The 21,594-nt window shown below is 46.7% G+C and overlaps 1 protein-coding gene and 1 long non-coding RNA gene across 5 annotated transcripts in view; one reads left to right on the top strand and one right to left on the bottom strand.

Moving 5' to 3' along the window:
• Positions 1-21,594, bottom strand: part of St3gal3 (ST3 beta-galactoside alpha-2,3-sialyltransferase 3) — a 218,164-nt gene that overhangs the window by 94,068 nt on the left and 102,502 nt on the right. For all 4 annotated transcript variants that reach the window (XM_005083888.4, XM_005083887.4, XM_040756828.1 and 1 more), the window contains one exon: positions 8,267-8,309. In XM_005083888.4, coding sequence (XP_005083945.1) covers positions 8,267-8,309 — 43 coding nt within the window. The remainder of the gene's footprint in view (positions 1-8,266; positions 8,310-21,594) is intronic.
• Positions 612-7,201, top strand: LOC121143970. The gene is made up of 3 exons (XR_005881295.1): positions 612-794; positions 1,690-1,755; positions 6,486-7,201. It is a non-coding gene; the product is annotated as an uncharacterized LOC121143970 (long non-coding RNA).

Here is a 21,594-nt window from a genome sequence, read left to right as displayed (position 1 = left end):
GCTGCACTGTTCACTGTGTTCCACAAACGCTGTGAAAGGCACTGTGGACCCGTGAGCCCCATTGACTATTCCTGCCCTTAGAAAATGTACGGTTCTCCAAACTCAGCATGGAACACTCCTACTTAGCTTCAGCTGTCAACCCGACACTGCTCAACTCAGAAAAGCTGTCTGAGTATGAACCAGAGGAAGCAAGCCAGGAGGCGGTGTTCCTCCATGGTCTTTGCTTCAGTTCCTGCCTCGTGTCCCTGCCCTGACTTCCCTCAACGATGGGCTGTGACCTGAAAGTATAGGTTGAAATAAACCCTTTCCTTCCCAAGATGCTTTTGGTCAATGTGTTGTCATAGCAACAGAAAAGCAAACTAGAACAGAAACTAACAGTATAAATCAGAAAAAAGAATACAAATTTTGTTAAGAGTGAGTAAAGAAAAAAGTGTGGCTGGGTAGGGGAGGGTCAGATGCCAGTTTGCCTCCCATCATTTTCTCATTTGTTAAAAGAATTTAAATATCATCTATTTCATACAGTTGCCTACCAATTCGCTCACCCATGCATCAAACATTTACTGGGCAATCACTAGGCAACAGGTGCTAGGAAACAGCAGTGGAGGAAACAGAAAGGCCCTGTGCTCTCTGAGGTGGGTGGAGGCAGACAATGAAAAGCAGGCAAGATGTGTGGAGCATCCGCCAGTGATGAGCACTCCGGAGAAAAGTGGCAGTGAAGAGGACCTGTTGGCACAGGTCTAAAAGACCCAGAAATGCAGGAGGCCGAGGTAGCAGGAGCCCAAACTTAAACCCCAGTGAGTGAGACAGTGTCTCAGTATGAAAAGTAAAATAAAGGCTGGGGTCATAGCCCATCCACAGAACGCTTGCCCAGCATGGGTACAGTCCTATGCTCAGCTCGCAGCACTGTAGGGTCAAAGGAGGGGGTCAGAAAATGTCAGCAGGGGCCAAGAGTGGGTAAATGGGCGAGGAAGTGAGCCGTCTCTGCTGCTATTAAAGGAATGCACACATGCCAGGAGTCAAGGCAGGAAGGGACCTGGGTCACTTGAGACACCCAAGTCCAGAACCTAGTATGGAATAACTAACCTGAAGGGAAGCTGTAAGAAACCAGGGTCTACTCTAGACTCTTGGGAGCCCTGTAACATCTGAGTCACCCTCTAAGAGAACCGAGGAGCCACTGTCCTGATCTCAGGAGTTCAGATACAACATCTACCTTGCTTTTTAACAGGATCATTTTTCCTAAAGGTCCTGTGTTGAAGGCCTTCTCCTTGGTGATGGCACTTGAGGTAGGGCCTAATGGAAAGGTGTTAGATCCACAGGGGCATGCATGATCTTGAAGGAGATGCTGGAATCTTAGCCCCTTCCTCTCTGCTGTCCAGTTGCTACAAGGTGACATCTCTGCTTCACTATGTATGGGCTATCATCACAGATCCAAAGGGACATGACCATGAAACCATGACCAGAAACCTCTAAAACCATAAGCAAGAACCAACATTTCCTCCATTAAAGTTCATCAGAAAGCTGACTAGTGCTTACAGGGAGGCAAGCATATGGGCAGAGAACAGTTGGGAGAGCAGCCATGGCGTGTGGGGGTAGCTATTTCCATAGGGTGATGGCCTGGAGGCAGAAGGAGGCTGGGTCTGGGATGCTGTAAGGCAAATCCAGCCAGCCTTCCTGGTGGTTCTATTTCAGAGTCAAAGAAACCATGCACCAGCTTTTCACTCAGCAACTGGGAGGATGGAGTTGCCATTTTCTGAGGTAAGAAAGATTCTGGGAGGCGGGACTATGAATGTGGGAGCTTGGTTCTAGATATGTGAACTATGAGAAGCCAAAAACACAGCCAAGGAAGGCAGTTCTGGATCAATTACTCTGAAGTGTGGAGGGAAAGGACTCGTCTTGATTAAAAAACGTGGGAGTAATCAGCATACAGAGGCCTCACAAAGTCAGGAAACAGATGAGGTGAGACAGATGAAGCCATTTGCATAACTGTTATGAGGAAGAGGTACTACAGAATATCCATCCTGGCACTGGGCATAAAAGGCTTCCCCCTTGCAAGTCATAAGGCAGAACTGGCAAGGCGGTTTTAGAATCAGTTAATTTACCTCTGGCTGCCCCCCTCTCCCCTGCATCCTCCTCTTGTTCCCATGTTTTTTGTTGTTTTGTTTTTTCTGTTTGTTTGTTTTTTTTTTTGGTTATTTTTGTTTCTGCTGAGACAGAAATAACTAGGTAGCTCTGGCTGGCCTTGAACATGCATGTGACTCCCTGGATTGGCCACCCAAGTAGCTGGGAAGACAGCTGCCACACAGCCTCCTCCAACAGCACTTCAGACTGACCCATGCCTACAGGCTTTTCTCAACTGGCCTGGTTTTCAAGCAGCTCTTGGGGCTAAAAGTTGCTGGTTTCATACCTTTGTCTTCACGTGAAATTCTTCGTGAAATTAGATTTGAGTATGTAAGTCTCTAGGTACCTGCACAGCTACCAGCTGTAAAACACCACACTGTGCATCAGACAGTTCCCATAGAACATTCACCCAAGCCCAGCTAAAAGAGATAAAAACCCGAGTTTGACCAATTTAGTGTGCAGAAGGCTCATGGGATCTCAGAAACCACACACCCCAGCACCAGGGTCTGGTTCTCCCATGGCATCCAGATGGCTGTCTCCCAGGACTAATGGGCAGCCACCTTCTTAACTCATGGTGTCACATTCCTGAGCCTGAGATTTCCTTAGGGTTCTGGGTGGGACATCGCCACTTTCAATCCTTGCTGAAACATCACTTTCCCGGGGAGTCCTGCAGGCACTGTCCTCTTACACAAGCGGTGTTCTCCACAGCATCTCCCTCTGTGCCGTTTTCCTCCCTAGCACATAATACTTTGTATGTATGGGAACTTATTTACAACATTTTAAAAAGATTGATTTTTATTATTTATGTGTGTGCTATGTGTGTGCGTGCCCACGGAGGCTAGAAGAGGGCACTAGATTGCATGAAGCTGGAGTTGCACCCCATTGGGAGCCATCAGATATGGGGGCTGAGAACTGAACTCCACACTCTGCAAGAGCAGCCAGTGTTTTAAACCATTGAGCCATATATTTCCAGCCCCCACACATTTTGTTTATTGTACAATAACTTATCAAGATCTCTGCTGAATGAAGGAGGAGTGCTCACCCTCCTGCTGCCATGGGGATGTTTATCTCTGAGCTCTTTTCACACGGGAAGCAAGCTATAGCAGAACCATTTCAGACCACCTACAGCCTCCTAAGGGACCAGACGTGAACTCCTGAAGGTAGACTGTGGCTATGAGCACTAAGGCCAAAGGGATAGTCCTGGGGGCAGGTGGGATCAGCTCTTGGGCAACCTTGTGGCCACCAGCACTCACTACCTGTGACCTCACATCTTCCTTACTCTGGTTCACTCTCCCCAGAACTCACTACCTGTGACCTCACATCTTCCTTACTCTTGCCATTATATCCTTGATGGTTTTCTCATCTTCTAACTCACTGCTCTCTGAATCTTGCTGGCCTACTTTCTCTCACCTTGCTCCTTCCTCTAAGGCTCCATTATATTCCATGAGGCCTTCACTCCTTTGTATCTGCAGCCTCCTCAATGAGTGTTCTTTTTTACCTTCTGCTCTCAGAGAAACCTAGTCTCCTTTGAAAACGCCTTCTATCACCTTCCATGAAGGAGGCTTTTTGTCTCTACATTGCACACCTGGGGATGCCTGGCATGCCCTCCATACTCTGCCATGTGTCCGAACCATCAGCATAGACGCCACCCTTACTTTAGGAACGAAACATGCATTGCTTATGCTACACAGCAAAGCCACCGCCCTGCTGCTGCCATTTACCCCTGCTCTGTTCACTACGCTAACGTGACTGCAGTCAGGTATGAAGGAGGCAAAGCAGAGTACAGGTTTTCTTTGGAAGTTCTGCCTTCCCCGGCGGTAAGCCAATAAAAAACCCGGGTAAGGACACAGGGGAGGCTGCATCTCATGCTTGGGTCAGTACACTTATGGGAATATGATACTCAGAGCTAGTGAGATGTAGACCTAGGCATTTAAAACCCACGCCTGATTCCAGAGCCTCTTTTTGCTTTTGCAGTTTTTAGTTATATTTTTATTAGTTTATTTCCTGTGCATAGGTATGGACACTTGAGAGGAGGTCACAGGACAACTTACAAAGGTCAGTTCCCTCTTTCCATCATGTGGTTCCTGAGGCTCAAACTGAGGTTAGCAAGCTTGGTAACAAGTGCCTTTACCTACTGAGCCATCTTGTCAGCCCTGTTTTTGTTTTCTGTGGGTCTTTCCTTATATCCCAGGCTGGCCTTGAACTGATGTAGCCCAGGCTGACTCGGAACTGGAGATTCCTCCTACCGTTGACTTCCATATACAGGGATCATCGGTGTGTGCCACCATGCCTGGCACCCACAGTTTGCTTTTAGCTACCAAAAAGCATTGTGTTTGCTAGACTTTGCACTGAGCTTCAGGTTCAATGACAGACTGATCCTCTCAAGGAGTAAGGTGGAGAGCGATGGAGCATCTCCAAACAGTGCACACAGCACAGCACACACATACCCAAGATAGAGAGAGGAAGGGGAGGAGGGAGGGAGAGGGGCAAAAAAGAACACCCCTAACCCTTTGAGTTTTTGCTGCCCGGCTTATCCTCCAGCTGACTTCATTTGCTTCTCTGCAGCTAACCCCCTCCATTAAGAGTTAAAGTTTGACTATCGTAGCTTTGAGTTCTAGAAGCTCATTCGTTATTTTTTTAATTTACTTATTGCGTGTTCACGGTAGATGAGTGTGTGCTATGGCCTGGGTGCAGAAGGCAAAGGACAACTTGCCGGAGCCAACTCTCTTCCTTCCACCGCGTGTGTCCGAGGGATCGAACCCTGGTGGGCAGGCTCAGCAGCAAGCACCCCTACTGGCTGAGCCATTTTGTGGGTCCTCTTTATTTTGTTTTAAACCTAGGGTCCTATTTTACAGTTCTTAATCCTATGCAGTTCGATCTTGTCTGGCACACAGAATTGTTTTACAACCATTCATTCCAACTTGAGAAATCCGTGCAGGTTCTCCCGTTGCCTGCTGTCTGTCATGGTCCTTACCTTGTGCACTATTCTCTACTGTGAACCGCTCGTCTCCTTCAGCGGTTACCTGCCAGGAGTTCACATCCTTTTCTAGAGAAGAATTGAGCATGCTCCCGCAAGGTGCTTGGCAGCACTTGCCAAATCTGGAGAGTTTTACACGTGGGCTTGGGAGCTCCTAGCTTACCCGAGCAACAAGACTCTGGCAAGGAGCAGCAAGTGTTCTTGTCTCGCCCGACTTTTCAGCCTAATCCACTCAGAGCTAGGGTAAGCTCCCTCTAATCCTGGCCTGGGGGTTCAAGGTTAAGTCTAGTTTATTCTTACGCAGAGTCCTCTGTGGTTACGGTTTAGCATGGGAAGGGTCAAAAAGTGGCAAACATGGAGAAGTTAACAGAACCAGAGGCTACAAGCGGAAGCTCTGAAATTTAAGCAGAGACTTTGAAGAGTAGGGAGTGTGGAAAAGGACAGAATGGTGTAGAGGCAATATTTAAAGAGACAACATCTTACAGAACACAGACATTTTTATACTCAAGAAGCTAAATTAACCCAAATTAAGATAAACACAAAGGAATCCTTCCATTTGTACACTTACAGTAGATTATATGTTTTCCTTTATTCTCCATAAACTACAATGAATGTAAGTGAATAGTCTACACTTTTCATAAGGAAAAAAATTGGGGTTCAGATAGCTTGACTGGGCTGTTTGAGGTCATAATACACTAAGGAGCAGAGGCAGAACTCGGGCCCAGTTCCAATCCATGTCGTGTTCCTTCTAATACATCAGTGTCCCTTCTCATACATCAATGTCCCTTCCCATACATCAGTGTCCCTTCCCATACATCAGTGTCCCTTCCCATATATCAGTGTCCCTTCCCATACATCAGTGTCCCTTCCCATACATCAGTGTCCCTTCCCATACATCAGAAGCAGAATACCACACAAACAGAAGAGGCTCTGAAAGGAGAGATGGAAATATGGATGAGGGACCACCCCCACAGCAGAATCCTTAACTTAGAAACATCTCCCTGAGCACATCTGTGTTTCCCTCGGAAGAAAGCACTGGACTGGAAAAGCTTGTGCAACAAATGGTAGGAAGGTTCTAGCTTGCCCCTCACTGTGTGAGTTAAATAGAGGTCCACATCAATTTCTTGGCCAAAGTCCAAGAACACCTCAGTCAGTTTATGGAACTGGTACACAGCAATCTATCCCACACTGCTCAACTGGCAAGACAGCAGGATAGGAGTGTCCTCCTCCTTCACTGCCAAAGACAGCTTAAACACTGTGGTTGGTAAGTCCACAGTTACATCTCCTTTGTTCATCCATACACTCTGACTTGGTAATTACTGCCTCTTTTCTAGTCTGGTGGCATTTCACTTGATTATGGATGGGTTTTATTTTGTTTTTCTGTTCATAGCACTGAATGAAGATATTTCTAAGAGGGAAGCCTGCAACTCGTTAGCACTATCAAGCTCCACACCCCAGATGTTAATATGCCCCTAACATCTCTCTGCCTGCCTGGCAAAAAGAGATCAGACAATTCTTCCCTGGAAGCTGCCTCTGTGACATATAAAGGCTGGGAGAACTACAACGCCTGAACCCATAGCTTGAGGCACCAGAGCCAAGTCCAGGAAAAGGGGCCAGCTGCCAGACAGTTCCACAGGAATGCCCCCCATGGATGACAGAATGTAGGTGTGACAATCACTATCTGCAGCAGCTGTGTATAAGACCTTATGCAAAAGAGCAGGGAAGGAGATGCAATTCTGATCTCCTGTGACATACATCTCAGTAGGGACACAGGAGCACCAAGATGGCTGACAACAGAGGAGACTAAGTATCAACCACGTCAGTGGTCCTGTTCAGAGTAAGAACAGACAGAATGGACAGAGATTCAACTCAGTGTGATGGTCAAATGGGTTTGTGTTCATCCACCCACCCATTCCACCCATCCATCCATCTACCCATCTACCTGCTCCTGACCTATCCATTCAGGGTTTGTTGAACAGCTAACAAAATTACCTATGCTGTTTAGGCACCAGAGCAACCAGGAAAAAATTTTGGAGAATTGGGTATCCAGTACTCAAAAGCCCCCGAGTTAACCATTTCTATTAAATCCTTATAACAGCCTGTAAAGTATGTATCCTGTCTTCATCTCACAGATGAAATGGGCTCAAAGTCCCTAAAGAGCTTGCTCAAGATCACAAGTTCAGTAAGTGGCAATCTGGGATTTGAACCAAGCTTTGCCTAGTTCTGAGTTTGTGTCCTTAATAAATTAATAATAACCACAGAGTTAATTATAGGATAGCCAGAAAATTGGTAGGCAACAGGGGTAAGAAATTCAAAGGAAGTGCAGAAGACACAATTTGGTCTAGAGAGTAAGTGATCTTGGGGTTTTTCCAAGTAGCCTAGCAAGAAGCAGTGTTGGGTGAAGGTACCAAACCTCGGGAAAGCAGACAGAAAGGTCTGCCTGTGGGAGGAAAAACAGCTCAACAGGCAGAAGTGGGAAAAAAGCACAGGATTGCCTGGTAGGAGGGCATCTTCGATAGTTTCTCCATCCCTTCTGTTAGTATTCAAGCATCTGTACTGGTCTGTCCTTGGGGTCCTGACAGGATACACCTTCAGCTGCAGCCACTAAGAACACCACCTGTGTGCATTCACTATGCTCCCTTTTAAAAGGGTCCTGCCCACCTCCCTTTCTCTCTCTCTCCCTCTTCCTCTCCCCCATCTCCCTTTCCCTCCCTCTCTTTCCCCCTCCCTCTCCTTCTCCCTCTCTCTCCCCTTCATTCCTCTTTGCTGCTTGCTCCTGTCCTTGGGGGCTGGTCTCCCTGTCACCTTTTTAAGATCCCTTTCCCTAATTAAAAAAAAAAAAACCCTCTGCTTGAGCCCTGTCACATGGTGTCTTTCTCTTGAGTGATGCTTTTCTTAAATAACAACATCTCCCACTCATCTGGAAAAGCTATTCCAGTGCCCTGCAGCCTCCCAAGCTCCTCAGCGGCCTTCTGTAGTGAGTCACCTGTGCCAGCCTAATGGTAAGCCTCACTTTGTGCCTACCAACTCCTATAGACAGAAGCATGCTTGAAGATTCTGCTTGCAACCTGAGGACAGAAGCTAAAAGGATCAGAGGGTGACCCTTCCAAGCTAGACCCCAGTTCTTACAGATGTCTACACAGAGTCAAAGCACTTTCCCATTCTACTTACAGTTTAGAGTCCAGCTTCAGGAGAAAACCCAGCCGATCATACTCTGAAAAGGAAAAGCAGAAAATGTCACTTAAGGCAAGCGACCACTGCCACTGTGGGTTGCATTCCCAGATCTACACCATGGGGACAGACAGTGCTTGGAAAAGAATGCATAATTCAAATGCTTCAAAGAACAGAAACAAACACATAAGCCATAAGCAATTTAGTCACGTAACGTCTACTGAGTCAAGAGCCAGGTTCGGAAGTGGCCATCTTCCAGGTCTTCCTGGCCATCCAGTCCTATGTTAATTCAGAATTGCTTTCTGGGATAGACATGGTGCTTGAGACTGAAATCTGGTCAATCAGAGACTGGACTCTGAAGAGGTCTGATGCCATCTTCGGTTCCTGAAAGCCCTGAACACAGAATCTGTTCAATGAGCCGGTCTCTGGTTAGCATCAGCTGTCAACTTGACACAACCCACAGTTATCTCAGGGCATCTCATTTGGGGGTTGTCTCAATCATAATGGCCTGTGGCCAGCTTCATGAAGCATTTTCCTAATTATTAACTGATATACGAGGGTCCTAGGTAGGTGTGCCTCAACTATACAAAAGAAAGAGTCGAACAAGCTAGGAGGAGCAAGTCAGTAAGCAGCAACCCTCCATGGTTTCTGTTTTAAAATCCTTCCTTGGCTTTGATGATGGGCTATAACCTATAAGATGAAATAAATCCTTCCTCCAAATCCAAGTTTTTTGTTGTTGTTTTGTTTTTCAAAACAGGGTTTCTCTGTGTAGCTCTGGCTTTCCTGGAACTCACTTTGCAGACCAGGCTGGCCTCGAACTCACAGTGATCTATCTACCTCTGCCTCCGGAGTGCTGGGATTAAAGACGTGCATTACTACCCCTGGGCCCCCAAGCTGGCTTTAGTACATGTTTTATCACAGCAACAGAAAACAAACTAGAACAGCTAGGCCAACTAGAGTGAAGATGTGTCATCCACAAAATCCTCAGACCCCATAGCAGCAACTCTCAGTGTAGGAACCATGGAGAACTGTTGGATCCAGGACCATAAAAAGGAGATTTAAGAACAAACATTGGCAAGATGCTTTATAACACATTGAAGCCACTAGCATCTTAATATTTTGCCTTGTTTTAAAGTGAGATTAAATCAAATTATAGTGGTTTAAATGAGAATGTGCCCCCATTGGCTCCGGCATTTGAATGTTTGGTCCCTAGTTGGTGACATTACTTGGGAAGACTTAGGAGGTGTGGCCTTGCTTAGAGGAAGGAGATCACTGGGGGTGGGCTTTGGGAGATTCAAAGACTCATCCCCTTCCTGGCTTGACCGCTCTGCTTCCTGATTAAGGTTGAATATGTGAGCCCTCAGCTTCAGTCTCTAGCTGCCATGCACCTCCATGACAGACTCTGATCTTCCCTCTGTAAATTGCCTTGGTCATGGTATTTTCTCACAGCAATATAAAATTAACTAACACACAGCTGTAAACATTGTGTAGACCATGGGCTTCCAGAAAGGACTGGGGGGAGACATATACAAAATAATAAAGTGCAGTTGAGGGGAGGGGAGCATGCCACGAGTGAATGTCCTTGGATCCCATGTGCTTACTGCAGATTTCAGATTTGTCCCCAAGATTTGCCACAGCTCAAATGAAATACAAAGCACAGGAGCTTCCATACAATAAAGTGAGAGACCCCTAGCTGTTTCACTTCAAGGATATTCTCTGTGGCCTCAAATATTTTTTTTTGCACAAGGAAAATGACGTGAGTGTCATGGAGTCGTTGTTTCCAGCATTGCTCAATGATGGCCATGTGTGTCTATGCCAAAGTGAGGTGTTTTATGAATGAGGTTGTAATGGAACATGAAGACCTAAACTCAGAACACAAAAGGCCAGGCAACAAGGCTTTTGAGGAGCTCAGATTTTAATAGGCAGCACATCATCAAGAGAGAGAGAATTCATGCACATCAAAAAGTACCACAGAGAACCAGTTGTGGTGGGGCACACCTTTAGTACCAGCACTTGGGAGACAGAGGCAGGCAAATCTCTTGAGTTCAACGCCAGCCTGGTCTACAGAGTGAGATCCAGGATAGTCAGGACTACACAGAGAAATCCTTGTCTTCAAAAACCAATAAAAGGGAGGGCACGGGAGGAGGGGAGGGAAAGGGAGAGGGACCTGGAACTGACTTGTGAACCAACCATGGTTCTAATCTAAATTTAAACATAAAAATAAAAAAAATTTCAAAAGGCAAAAAAAAAAAACAATAAAAAAATACCACAGAGTCATTCTTTGAGGCAATTAAGACAGGTACCTGGATATTACAGAGGGCAATGATAGGAGGGTGTGTGTGTGTGTGACATGCAGGCTGTGGGGGCCAGAAGATGACGTCCAGTGTCCTGCTCTATCACCGCCCCCCACTTTATTCCCTTGAGACAGGGTCTCTGACTGAACCTGGAGCTAGGCTACTGGCCAGCAAGCTCCAGCAATCCTCCTGTCTCTGCTCCCACAGAGCTGATGTTATGGATATGCATGGGCACACCTAGCTTTTTATGTGGGTGATAGGGATTTGAACTCAGGTCCTCATGCTTGATCTTGCCAAGATCACTTGGTCACAACAATCATAAGCAGAGACAATGTGAAAAGAAAATTTCAGTCAAGTTTTTTTTTTTTTTTTTTTGGTTTTTACAAGACAGGGTTTCTCTGTATTGTTTTGGAGGCTATCGGTCTAGCCCGGCCTCGAACTCACAGAGATCTGCCTGCCTCTGCCTCCCAAGTGCTGGGATTAAAGGCGTGCGTCACCACCGCCTGGCTCAGTCAAGTTTTTTTTGTTTGTTTGTTTTGTTTTGTTTTTTGGTTTTTACGAGACAGGGTTTCTCTGTATTGTTTCGGAGGCTATCAGTCCAGCCCGGCCTCGAACTCACAGAGATCCGCCTGCCTCTGCCTCCCGAGTGCTGGGATTAAAGGCGTGCGCCACCACCGCCCGGCTCAGTCAAGTTTTTAAAGTAACCAATTTTGTGTGTGTGTGTGTGTGTATCTTTGTGTCTGTATGAGCTACTCCTATCCCCAGTGGCCAGTCTCCTCCCCTCCCCTTTCTCCCTTTTATGAACCCTTTCGCCTAATAAAAACCCCTCTACTTGAACTCAGTGTTGCATGGTGTTTTCCTCTTGCATGCTGCTTTTTTTTTTTTATTACAACACAATGAAGTTAAAGAAAGTGACCACAACTTAGTTTTTTGTATGTTTGTTTTTGAGACAGGGTCCCATTGTGTAGCCTTAGCTGGTCCAGAGCTTGCTATTATAGACCAGGCTGGCCTCAAACTCAGAGATCTGCTTCTGCCTCCAGAGTGCTGGGGTTAAAGGTGTGCACCACACCTGGCTTCAGAACTACAGCTCTGAATGAACTGAACCTACATGCTCTAACTCTGGACTTGTCAGTCAGAGTGGCCATGGGTTTTTGTTACTACAGAAATATCAAGAACTTCCCTGAACTTGTACACTGAGAACAATAAAGGGACAGAAGGAGCTCAAATAAAGAATATTTCTGTGGTTGCATGTGATGCGTCCTGCATTTTCAGCAGCACTGGCAATTTACATGGTTAGTTAGTTGGTTGTTCTTTTGGTTTTCTGTGGTACTGAGTGAGGAGAGAGGACCCAGAGCCACACACCCATGCAAGGCAAGCTGGGCTTGCACCACCAGCCCAACAGTATGGTTTTAGGTTCAAATTGAGGGAAGGGTCGACTGCAGAGGCCACCAGGGACTGCCAGAACCACGGCAGACCAGCAGGCTGCCCCTGGGCTGGCCTTACTTCCCCCACAGGAGTTTTCATCACAACTTTCCAACATGGCCGCCAGCAACTGGTAGTTGGTATCTCTGGCATTGCTTGGGAAAGGAAGAGCAATTCATCTCCTCTGTTCCTGATCTGGAAGCCCCTAGTGAGGGATGGGCGTACACCAGGCTCGCAGCAGCTCTTCACCTGTTTTTAGACACTGAGGGAAAGGTGGTGGAGGTGACAGGTCTCCATGACACACGCGGGGCGGAGGGAGGTTTACCACAGGGAATGTGCCATACTGAGCAAAGGCCCCTTCAACAGTAGGAACAACCGCTGGCAATGTTTGCAGTAGTCAACTCTCTGAGAAACACTGGGCCACAGGCCCCATTCTCTCTCCTCATCCATCTGCCCTGACAGCCTCCTACATGGATCATGCTCACAGAGCTCCCTGAGCTCGATGCTCTCACCACCTGGCTTCCCCCTCCGCCTCCTGCCTGAGAGAGGCCTGCTCTGCCCTGTGAGGCCTTGTTTTGTCTGAGGCTCCCCAGGAGCCCTGACTCTGCTCTCAGGCCACCTGCCTGGAGAAAGAGAAGGGATGCATCACACTGGTTTCACAGTCGTTCTTGATTTGGGGTTTGTGGAGGGTCTTGGATCTGTGGGTATTAATCAAATTTAGAGGATGAACAAGAAAAAAAAAACCTGGATGTTACTTATTTAAATATTTTTCTTTCTTCCTCTCTTTTTCAATTACAGATGAGGTTACCGGAAGTCCCACGCTTCAAAAATGCTCTACTCATTGTTTTCCCAGTAATTTTTCACTCCATTTCATTTTGAATAGTCTCTATTGATACATCTCCTAGTTCACTTCTCTCTTCTTTCCTACTGTATCTGATTGGCCGATGAGACAGCCAGTATATTTTTTTTAATCTCAGACACCATTCTTTTTATATCTAGTTCCTTTTTCATTTCCCAAGCCTTCCCTTAGTTCCCAAGCTTCCTCTGCATTCCTGAACATATGGAAAATGTTATAATGTCCTTGTCTGCTAATGCTGGCATTCACATCATCTCTAGGCTTGCCTTTACTGACTGTTTTTTCCTCTTCCTCTGGGATTCCTTTCTCATCTTCTCCAGCAGCATCTGGCTGGTAGCCAGTCATACGAGTTTTTACCTTGTTAGAACGTGGTACATGGGGGGGGGGGGTGTCCTCAACTGCTTTGAGGTGGAATTAAATTCTTAGAAACAGCTCAATCATTTCAACAAGGCTTGCTGTAGGTCCTGCAGGCTGGAGTTGGAGGCAAGAGTGGCCTTAAGACGAGGGCTAATTTTGCGCCATCACTGCTGCTGCCCCATTCCTGAGGCGCCATTCTTTAGAGTACGTTATGGAATGCTCCATGTTTTACGACTTCTCCCCACTATTCCCAACCCCAGCAGCCTCTAGATATTATTCTACACGCCTCTTCCCATGGTTCCTTCCTATTTCCTGTGATTCCCACATGCACTGTCAGTTGAGCAGTCCAGGGGGGTCTCACCGCACACCTCCAGGGTTCTCTCTGGACAGGCCTCTCCTCTTAGGCAAACTGCCCTGCTTCCTCACCTTAGGAAGAGCTTGCTCTCTTCCCTTCACGGTGGCCTGGAACTGTCCTGGTGTAGCTGGGGCGAGGGAAGGACTAGCCTCATTGGTTTCTCTTCTTTCAGAGCCCAGGACCCTTGCCTTAGGGGTCTGCAAAAAAATCCTTTCTTACAGATGTTTGTGGGTTTTTTTTCCTGTCATTTTTTCTTCCTTCACTTTTTCCTTGTGCAGTCTAGACTTCACTCGATGTATTGCATCCAACTATCTACTTCTCCTAAATCAGTGCCTCGGGAGCACCAGAGCGGCTGCTTCACCTAAATCAGTGTCTCGGGAGCACCAGAGCGGCTGCTTCCTGGCCAGTGCTACTTTCTGCATTGTCCAATCGAATAGTCGTTAGAGATGATGGCTGAAGATGCCTCACACCGTTCATCTTTAGCACCCTCACACACACACCACTACTCACCCAGCCCACAGGCGGGAAACCTAAGAGAATCCCTGAGTCTTGCTCTTCCCTTGTCTCACCCAGTTAACAAGAAGAAATTCTTATTTCACAAACTGTCTTTCTCATTCCACGCCCTTTAATGGTTTCCTTTTACTTCCGTCTCCCAAAGCTTCCTTCCTGTGCTTTTCTATGATCTGTGACAGCTTCCCTTCTCATCTGGATTGTGGCAGCTGCCTCCCACCGGTCTCCCCACCTCCTAGCAGTTTCTCTGCACTCTAACCAGAGCTGTCTTTCTATACAAGACACAAAGGCTTTTAGGCCTTTGCATTGACTCTGTTGTTGCTGGGATAAATCCCAATCCTTTGGTTTGCAAATCCTTCATGACATGGTCCATATCATCCTCTCGTACTTGTCATTTTGTTCCCTCTCCCTCCACATCCTATGATCTGGCTAGAAGGAACTATTTCTTATTCCTTATCTTCTCCAGATTCTTGTACATGTTTCCCTTCATTATGCGTATTCCCATCCCTCTTTCCCATTGGTTATTCTCTTTCCTTCCATGTGGTCTCACTAGCTGTCCACATTGCCCCTAAACTCCTAGACTCAAGTGATGCTCCTGCCCCAGCCTCCGAAGGAGATGGGGATACAGGCACACACCGCCATACCCAACTTGTCTTTCATTTCTCAACACAGACCCTGATCTCTGAACCAGCACCATTGCTTTTGCTTGCTTTCACTGCTGTAGAATATGCTACCACCTCTTAATCTGTCTTCTTATTGGAGTCAGGATCTCGCTATGTGGGCTTGAACTTGAGATCCTCCTGCCCCAGCCTCCTGAGCACTGGGGTTGCAGGTAGAAGCTTCCAGGCTTGGTGTCCAACCTTTCCTCTTATCCACTCCCAGATGGGCAGCCTTTCTGCTTGAGAACTATTACAAGTGTGTCCTCCTTACAGCCTCGTTTCCCCAGTTGCACATAAACACCTCCCCACCCACGCAAGCACAGACTCACCAAAGCTCAACTTAACAGGCAGTCTTGCATGAAAGGAACTCTGTGGTGTGGCCTTTCCCTGCCTTTCAACCTCATCTTCTCCCCAGGGCTGAGTTCTGGCCATCTTGGCCTTCTTTCACTTATTTTTTCTGGGAAAGGAGTAGGGGGTTAGGCAGGGTCCCACCATGTAGTCTAGGCTGGCTTTGCGCTCACAACCTTCCTGTCTCAACCTCTCCAGGGCTGGGATCACAGGCACACACTGCCACACTCAGCTTCTAGTTCTTGAGGAAACTAGGAGTTCTCTCAACACTGTTTTTGATTTGTTTGTTTTTAAAGTGAATGTCTCTTGCCTGAAAAATACCCTAACCTTTTTATTTGATTATTTTCTGCATTCTTCAAACCTTGGTTCAAAGGCCTCCCCCTAATTTTTCCAGTCTGATCAGTTTCCCCTTTCTCCCTCCTCTCCTCCCAGTCCTCCCCCGCCACCCCTCCCATTCCTTCTCTGTTCTCTTCAGGAAAGGGCAGGCCTTCCTTGTATACCAGCCAGCCATGGCATATCAAGTTGCAGTAAGACTAGGCACCTCCTCCCCTTTTAAGGCTGGATGAGGCAATCTGGTAGAGGAAGGGGTCCCAAAAGAGGTAACAGAGTCAAAAGCAGCCCCCGCTCCTTCTGTTAGGAGTCCTACAAGAAGATCAAGCGACACAATGGTAAAGTGTGTGCAGAGGTCCAGGCCTTCTCTGACGGGGTATTTCTTCCCTTCCTAGGCCATCTCTTGCTCACACTCTGACATGGTGTAACTCTTCCTTTGCAGTTTGCAATTTCAGACAATCTGAGTGATGTCCCTCCTGCTAGTCTAGAAGTACTGTGAGGAAGTACTGCTAGGCGTTGGTGGCCACGCCTTTAATCCCAGCACTCGGGAGGCAGAGGCAGGCAGATCTCTGTGAGTTCGAGGCCGGCCTGGTCTACGGAGCGAGTGCCAGTAGAGGCTCCAAAATTACACAGAGAAACCCTGTCTTGAAAAACAAAAACAAACAAACAAAAAAGAAGCACTGTGGAGTACTTGAGGAAGTCCTGTGAGGTTTCTCTGGGTTTTCTCACGGCTGCACTGTGCTGGCTAGTTTTTGTCAACTTGACACGGACAGGGTCTGAAGACGTAAACTCACTGAGAAAATGCCTCCCTTGCAGTGCCTGCAGCAAGTCTGTGGGCCATGTTCTTGATGCTGGAGGGTCCTGCTCACTGGAAGCTGTGCCACCCCGGGGTAGGTGGCTGAACAAGCCCGTAAACAGCACTCCTCCATGGCCTCTGCGTTCTTGCCCTGAATTCACTGATGGACTATAAGCTGTAAGCTGAAATAAACCCGTTCCTCCCCAATTTGCTTGTCCTGGAGTCTCACCACAGCATTGGAAAGCACAATGAGGAATACACTGCTGTGCTTGATGTGTTAGGGGAATGCTGGGAGGTCCTGCCTTTGCTGACCTCATCTGTAATAAGCTAAGCACCACCACTCCTCTGTGGTCTCCACCCAACCCGCAGACCTCACCACCTTTTGGCCATTGTTTGCCCAGGGGCTTCGAGAGCAAATTCACTGGTCGTGTGCTCTTTTAGAAACCCATCTCTTGGTTTCCTGCAGGGAACTGTTCTATCACAGGCAAGTGTCAGGGTTGTCAGCAGGGTGTGTGCCCACAGCACAGGCACATGACGAGTTAGATTTGCTGGATTGTATTTCTCCCTTAAGTTATTGACAAGCACGAGGAAAACCATGCTGAGGAATTGGACCGTTTGTTCCCGCAACCTGGATCCGCAGAGCTGCCATTCCTGAGCACCCAGCACTTGACTAGGTTTTTCATCCTATAGGTGCCTGGGCCCTGCTGATAAATTCCCTTCGTTAAAGATTAGCCCAAAGCAGTTGCTGCTGTCATACTTAAACATTGCTACACTGCTGACTTCCATGAGGAAGAGCTCACCCCTGCATCTCTGTCACCTAACACGGGGTCTGGTGCAGATTTGGATCTCAATAAATATGTTGAATGAGTGGTGTGACTGGGGGAGCCCGAGGACTAGCCTGGGACCTGGATTCTCTGTCCATTTTTACTTGTGGTGAGAGGCCAATGCTAGCGGTGGCCGCAGTGGCAGGCACAGTCTGCAGCCTCTCTGGGTCAATCATATGTCACAGCAGAGATTGCCTTGTTCTGATTCTCAGCCCATCTAGGTGATGACATTGTGGACACCTACCCAATGAGACTTTTCTGTGACTCTTTAGGCATAACTGTCCACTTCTCTGTTTCATTCCCCTTATGCTGCTATTTTCAAATTCTGATTTTTGGTTGGGTGGTGGTGGCGCATACCTTTAATCCCAGCACAGGGGAGGCAGAGCCAGGTGGATCCCTGTGAGTCTGAGGCCAGCCTGATCGAGAGAGCGAGTTCCAGGGACAGCCAGGCCTACCCAGAGATCCCTGTCTCAAAACCAAACATGTTCTGAGTTTTGCTCCAGGCTTCCCTCTGAGAACGTCTGACCTGTCAGCACATCATTTCTAAAAGCCTGAACTGGAGCCTCCTCCACAAAAGCCTCCCAGAGCTTCACACTTTACACAGATGAGTTCTGGGAATTGAGTGCCAATGGCTGCCCACAAAGGAACCGAGACTTTGAGCATACCAATGCTTCAGGGTCAACTTGCCTCTGGGGGAGCCTGCAGGAAGGTCCAAGTCTCACCACCCTGAGCACGAATCTGCACTAATGCCAGAAGATTCTGGGGCTCCTGAGTCCATCAGCAGCAAGCGTCTGGCGCAGCAGTGGAAGGAAGGCATTCTCCCAGACACCACAGCAGCAAGCCATCGGCTGCACACTGAGGTCTCCTGCCTCAGCCAGGCCAGAAAGCGCAGGATAACACAATCCACCAACCAAGTTGCACACATGTGTCCTGGGCCTTGCTCCCAGTAGGAAGTGGCCTGGGGGATGCAAGGCTCTTCCCTTCTCCACACCTGCACCAGGTCAGAGCTGTGAGTGAAAAGTGCTTTTTCAGACTCTGGAAGTCTTTGAAGTAAGTCATCAACTCTGCCATGGAGCCTACAAGGGGATTAAGTATGCCTCTGAGTTACAGTAAGAGTCATATAAAGTGCTGGGGTAAAAACACCCCAGAGAATTCATACAAACTCCTGGAAGGTCCCCAAGGGCAAACTGTGTGTATGTACCGAATAAGGAACCTTTACTGAGCAAGAACAGAACTACTAGGGAAACACAATTGGTCTGCTGTCATTATACTAGGAAACACGTGAGCCACTGAAAAATCAGAACGTAAAACCAGTGGGGATTCAGGAGATTTGCAGTGAGTAATTACAAACCATGAACCAACTGAAGGCCAGAGAGCCCCACACCCTTCCAAACATGCAGCGGCCATTTCTGAAAATGACAGACAGTGAGACCCAATTGTAGTCTAATTAAAAGTTAAGTTCTGGGAGGCTGCCTTTTCCTTGCTATTACTTTTCCTGGGAATGCACACTTCCTATTTCATTACAGAATACTAAAAAGACCTGCACTCACGGGGAGAATCTAATGAATGTCAGAACTGCTGGGCACCTGGGTGTAGCTCAGTGATGGAGGACTTGCCTGACATTCTGGAGGCCCCGGTTTCAATTTGCAACAGTGCAAACAAACAGACAAATAAGCTGCTTCATCAAGAACTAGTTCTGTCTTTTAAAAAATTTTAAATTTTTTCTGGATGTGAGAGTACACAGATGCCCTTAATTCTATCACTCGGGAAGTAGAGGCAAGCAGACCTCTACGAGTTTGAGCCAGCCTGATGTACGCAGAAGTTCCAGGCCAGCCAGAGTTACATGGTAAGATCCTGTCTCAAAACAGAAATACATCTCCCACAAAAGAAAACAAAAACAAAATTCCAGTTGTGTGTCCACAAAGAATATGCCAGTGAGACAAGTGCAGGTTACCACTGTTGCTTTGTTTCAGAAAAAGCAAAAGATCAACTGTGGCTGGGCAGTGGTGGTGCACACCTTTAATCCAGCATTTGGGAGGCAGAGGAAGGTGGATTTCTGTGAGTTTGAGGCCAGCCTGGTCTACATAGTGAGTTCCAGAACAGCCAAGGCTACGAGAAACCCTGTCCCCCTCCAAAACAAAACAAAACAAAACAGCCCCCCCCCGAAAACTGTGGTGATACATTTAATGAAAATATCTCTTCCATTCTAAGACACCTGAACTTTTGCTAAACCTCACAACTGAGCTAATAATACACGTCACGGTCACTTAAGACTTGGCCTGTGGGGCAGGAGAGATGGCTCAGTCGTTAAGAGTATTGACTGTTCTTCCAGAGGACTCAGGTTCAATTCTCAGCCCCCAAATGGCAGCTCACAACTGTCTGTAACTCCAGTTCCAGAGGCTCTGACACCCTCACACAGACATACATGCAGGTTAAACACAAATGCACATAAAAGTAAAATATGTGTGTGTGTGTGTGTGTATGTGTTTCCACCTATTGTCAAAGTGTGTCTTACAGTCTTTGCTTTAAATGAGTTTGTGTGTTAAATGATAAGTATTGCATATCAAGGATTGGCTTAATGGTTAGTAATGATCATTTTATTTTTAATGTTCTAAACTACCCCTTTATTTTTTGTTTATTTTAATCTTGATTTTTTTAAGGGTCTCACTATATAGCATTCTGCTGGCCTATAACTCACTATGTAGGCCACGTTGGTCTCGCACTCACAGTGTGCTTAGATTAAAGGCATACTCTAGTATGCACAGGATATCTAATTTTTACAATTTGATACAAATACATTATATATATATATATATATATACATATATATATACTTGACCTGCTGTCCTACTGTGTTTTCAGACTGTTTAACTTGCCTTTAAGAAAACAATATAACAACCAACCTTATTTCCTTTGGGTTCCATGTACTTAGGTTTTTAAAAATATTTATTATGAATTATTTATGTAACATATGTATGTCTGTGTGTGAGGAGGTCAGAGGGGCATCAGATCCCTCAGAGCTGGAGTTACAGACAGTTGTGAACTGCCTGATGTGGAGGCTGAGAATTAAACTAGTTCTCTGCAAGAAAAATACGTGCTCTTAGCGACTGAGCCATCTCTCTAGCCTCCCCCAGCCCCATGTAATTAGCTTTTACAACCTAAGCTAATGCACAGCTTCAATATTTTTGTAACAATAATAACAAATATTTTCTCAGTGCCCTGTGCATATACCCCGACTCCCTTCCTCATCTTAGAATGAAATTCAGATGTTCTCACTCTACCTATATTCTGAAACAGAAATAATCAGAAGAACTATGTTATGCTGCAAGGTCCTATTCTAGGCAACGGGAGACCCTCATGAAAGTTCCAGAAAGTGGGGGTGACATCAAGGCCTCAGCCTCAGCTACTGAGCATCAAACGGAATTCCAGCTAATAGCACTGATGGATTTGAATGAGAATGTCCCCACAGTCTCAGGCATTTGAATAGTTAGTCCCCATTTGTCGGAGCTCTTTGGGAGGCATGTCACTGGAAGTGGCAGTAAGAGTTTTAACGTTCACACCATTTCAAGTTCAATTTGTTTCCTGTTCGTGGTTCCATACGTGAGCCCTCAGCCACCATGCTTCCACTCAGCCATCATGGACTCTAACCCTCTGGAACCATAAGCCCAAGTAAACTCTCCTTCTATAAGCAGCCTTGGTCATGGTGTTTCTACCACATCAACAGAAAAGTAATTAATACAGAGCCTAACCTGCTAAGCCATGTCAGTCTTGTGTAAGCCCTTCCTTTTCTCATTCCACAGAGCATCATCCATACCCACCGGCTGACATGGAACCAGTACTGAGTTATCGACCCCTACTGATGACAACCGTATCTCCCATCCAGAACAGTCTAGAGGAAAACTAATGAGGTACATAAAGTTCAGTATTTTATGGGAATATAAAGCCATTGGTTCTTTCTGATAATCACAATTCTTCACATCATTTTTTTTTTGAGACAAGGTCTCACTGTATAATACCAACTGGCCTGGAGCTGGCTATGTTGTCCAAGATGACCTTGAACTCACAGAGATCTACCTGTTTCTGCCTCTTGGGTACTGGGATTAAAGGTATGTACTATGCACCTAGATATCCTCAAATCTTAAGTCACAAACACGTATAGGCAAAATGGTTCATCAGGCAGGCAAACTACTCACACACGAAGCGGTTTCATCCATTTTCTTTCTCATGGTCATTGGCTTCCGTAGCTCAGCTATGATGAATTCCCAAGTGCAAAGGGCGCAGCAGCAAATGGAGGAACTATCATACCCCAAATAGAGCTTTCTCTTCCAAAGAACTGTACAGCCTCCCATAAAAGCTACATTAAACAGAAACACTCTATGTCAAGGCTTGCCAAGAGGACACAGAGGGCAACAGGTCCAAATGGCTGTCAAACACGCAGAGTGAGAGAACAGACTGAGGGGAGCTACTGGTTCCTGACATCTATGCTTTGTGTGCTGACCACTCTTCCTGCTGCCCCGGGCACCTTCAACTTGATCCTTCTACCCACGAAGTACGAACCCTCCTCTGTTTCCAGATAA

This window comes from Mesocricetus auratus, unplaced genomic scaffold (genome assembly GCF_017639785.1).
Source record: "Mesocricetus auratus isolate SY011 unplaced genomic scaffold, BCM_Maur_2.0 Super-Scaffold_100014, whole genome shotgun sequence".
In the NCBI taxonomy this organism is placed as follows: domain Eukaryota; kingdom Metazoa; phylum Chordata; class Mammalia; order Rodentia; family Cricetidae; genus Mesocricetus; species Mesocricetus auratus.
This window is presented reverse-complemented; position numbering and strand designations above follow the sequence as displayed.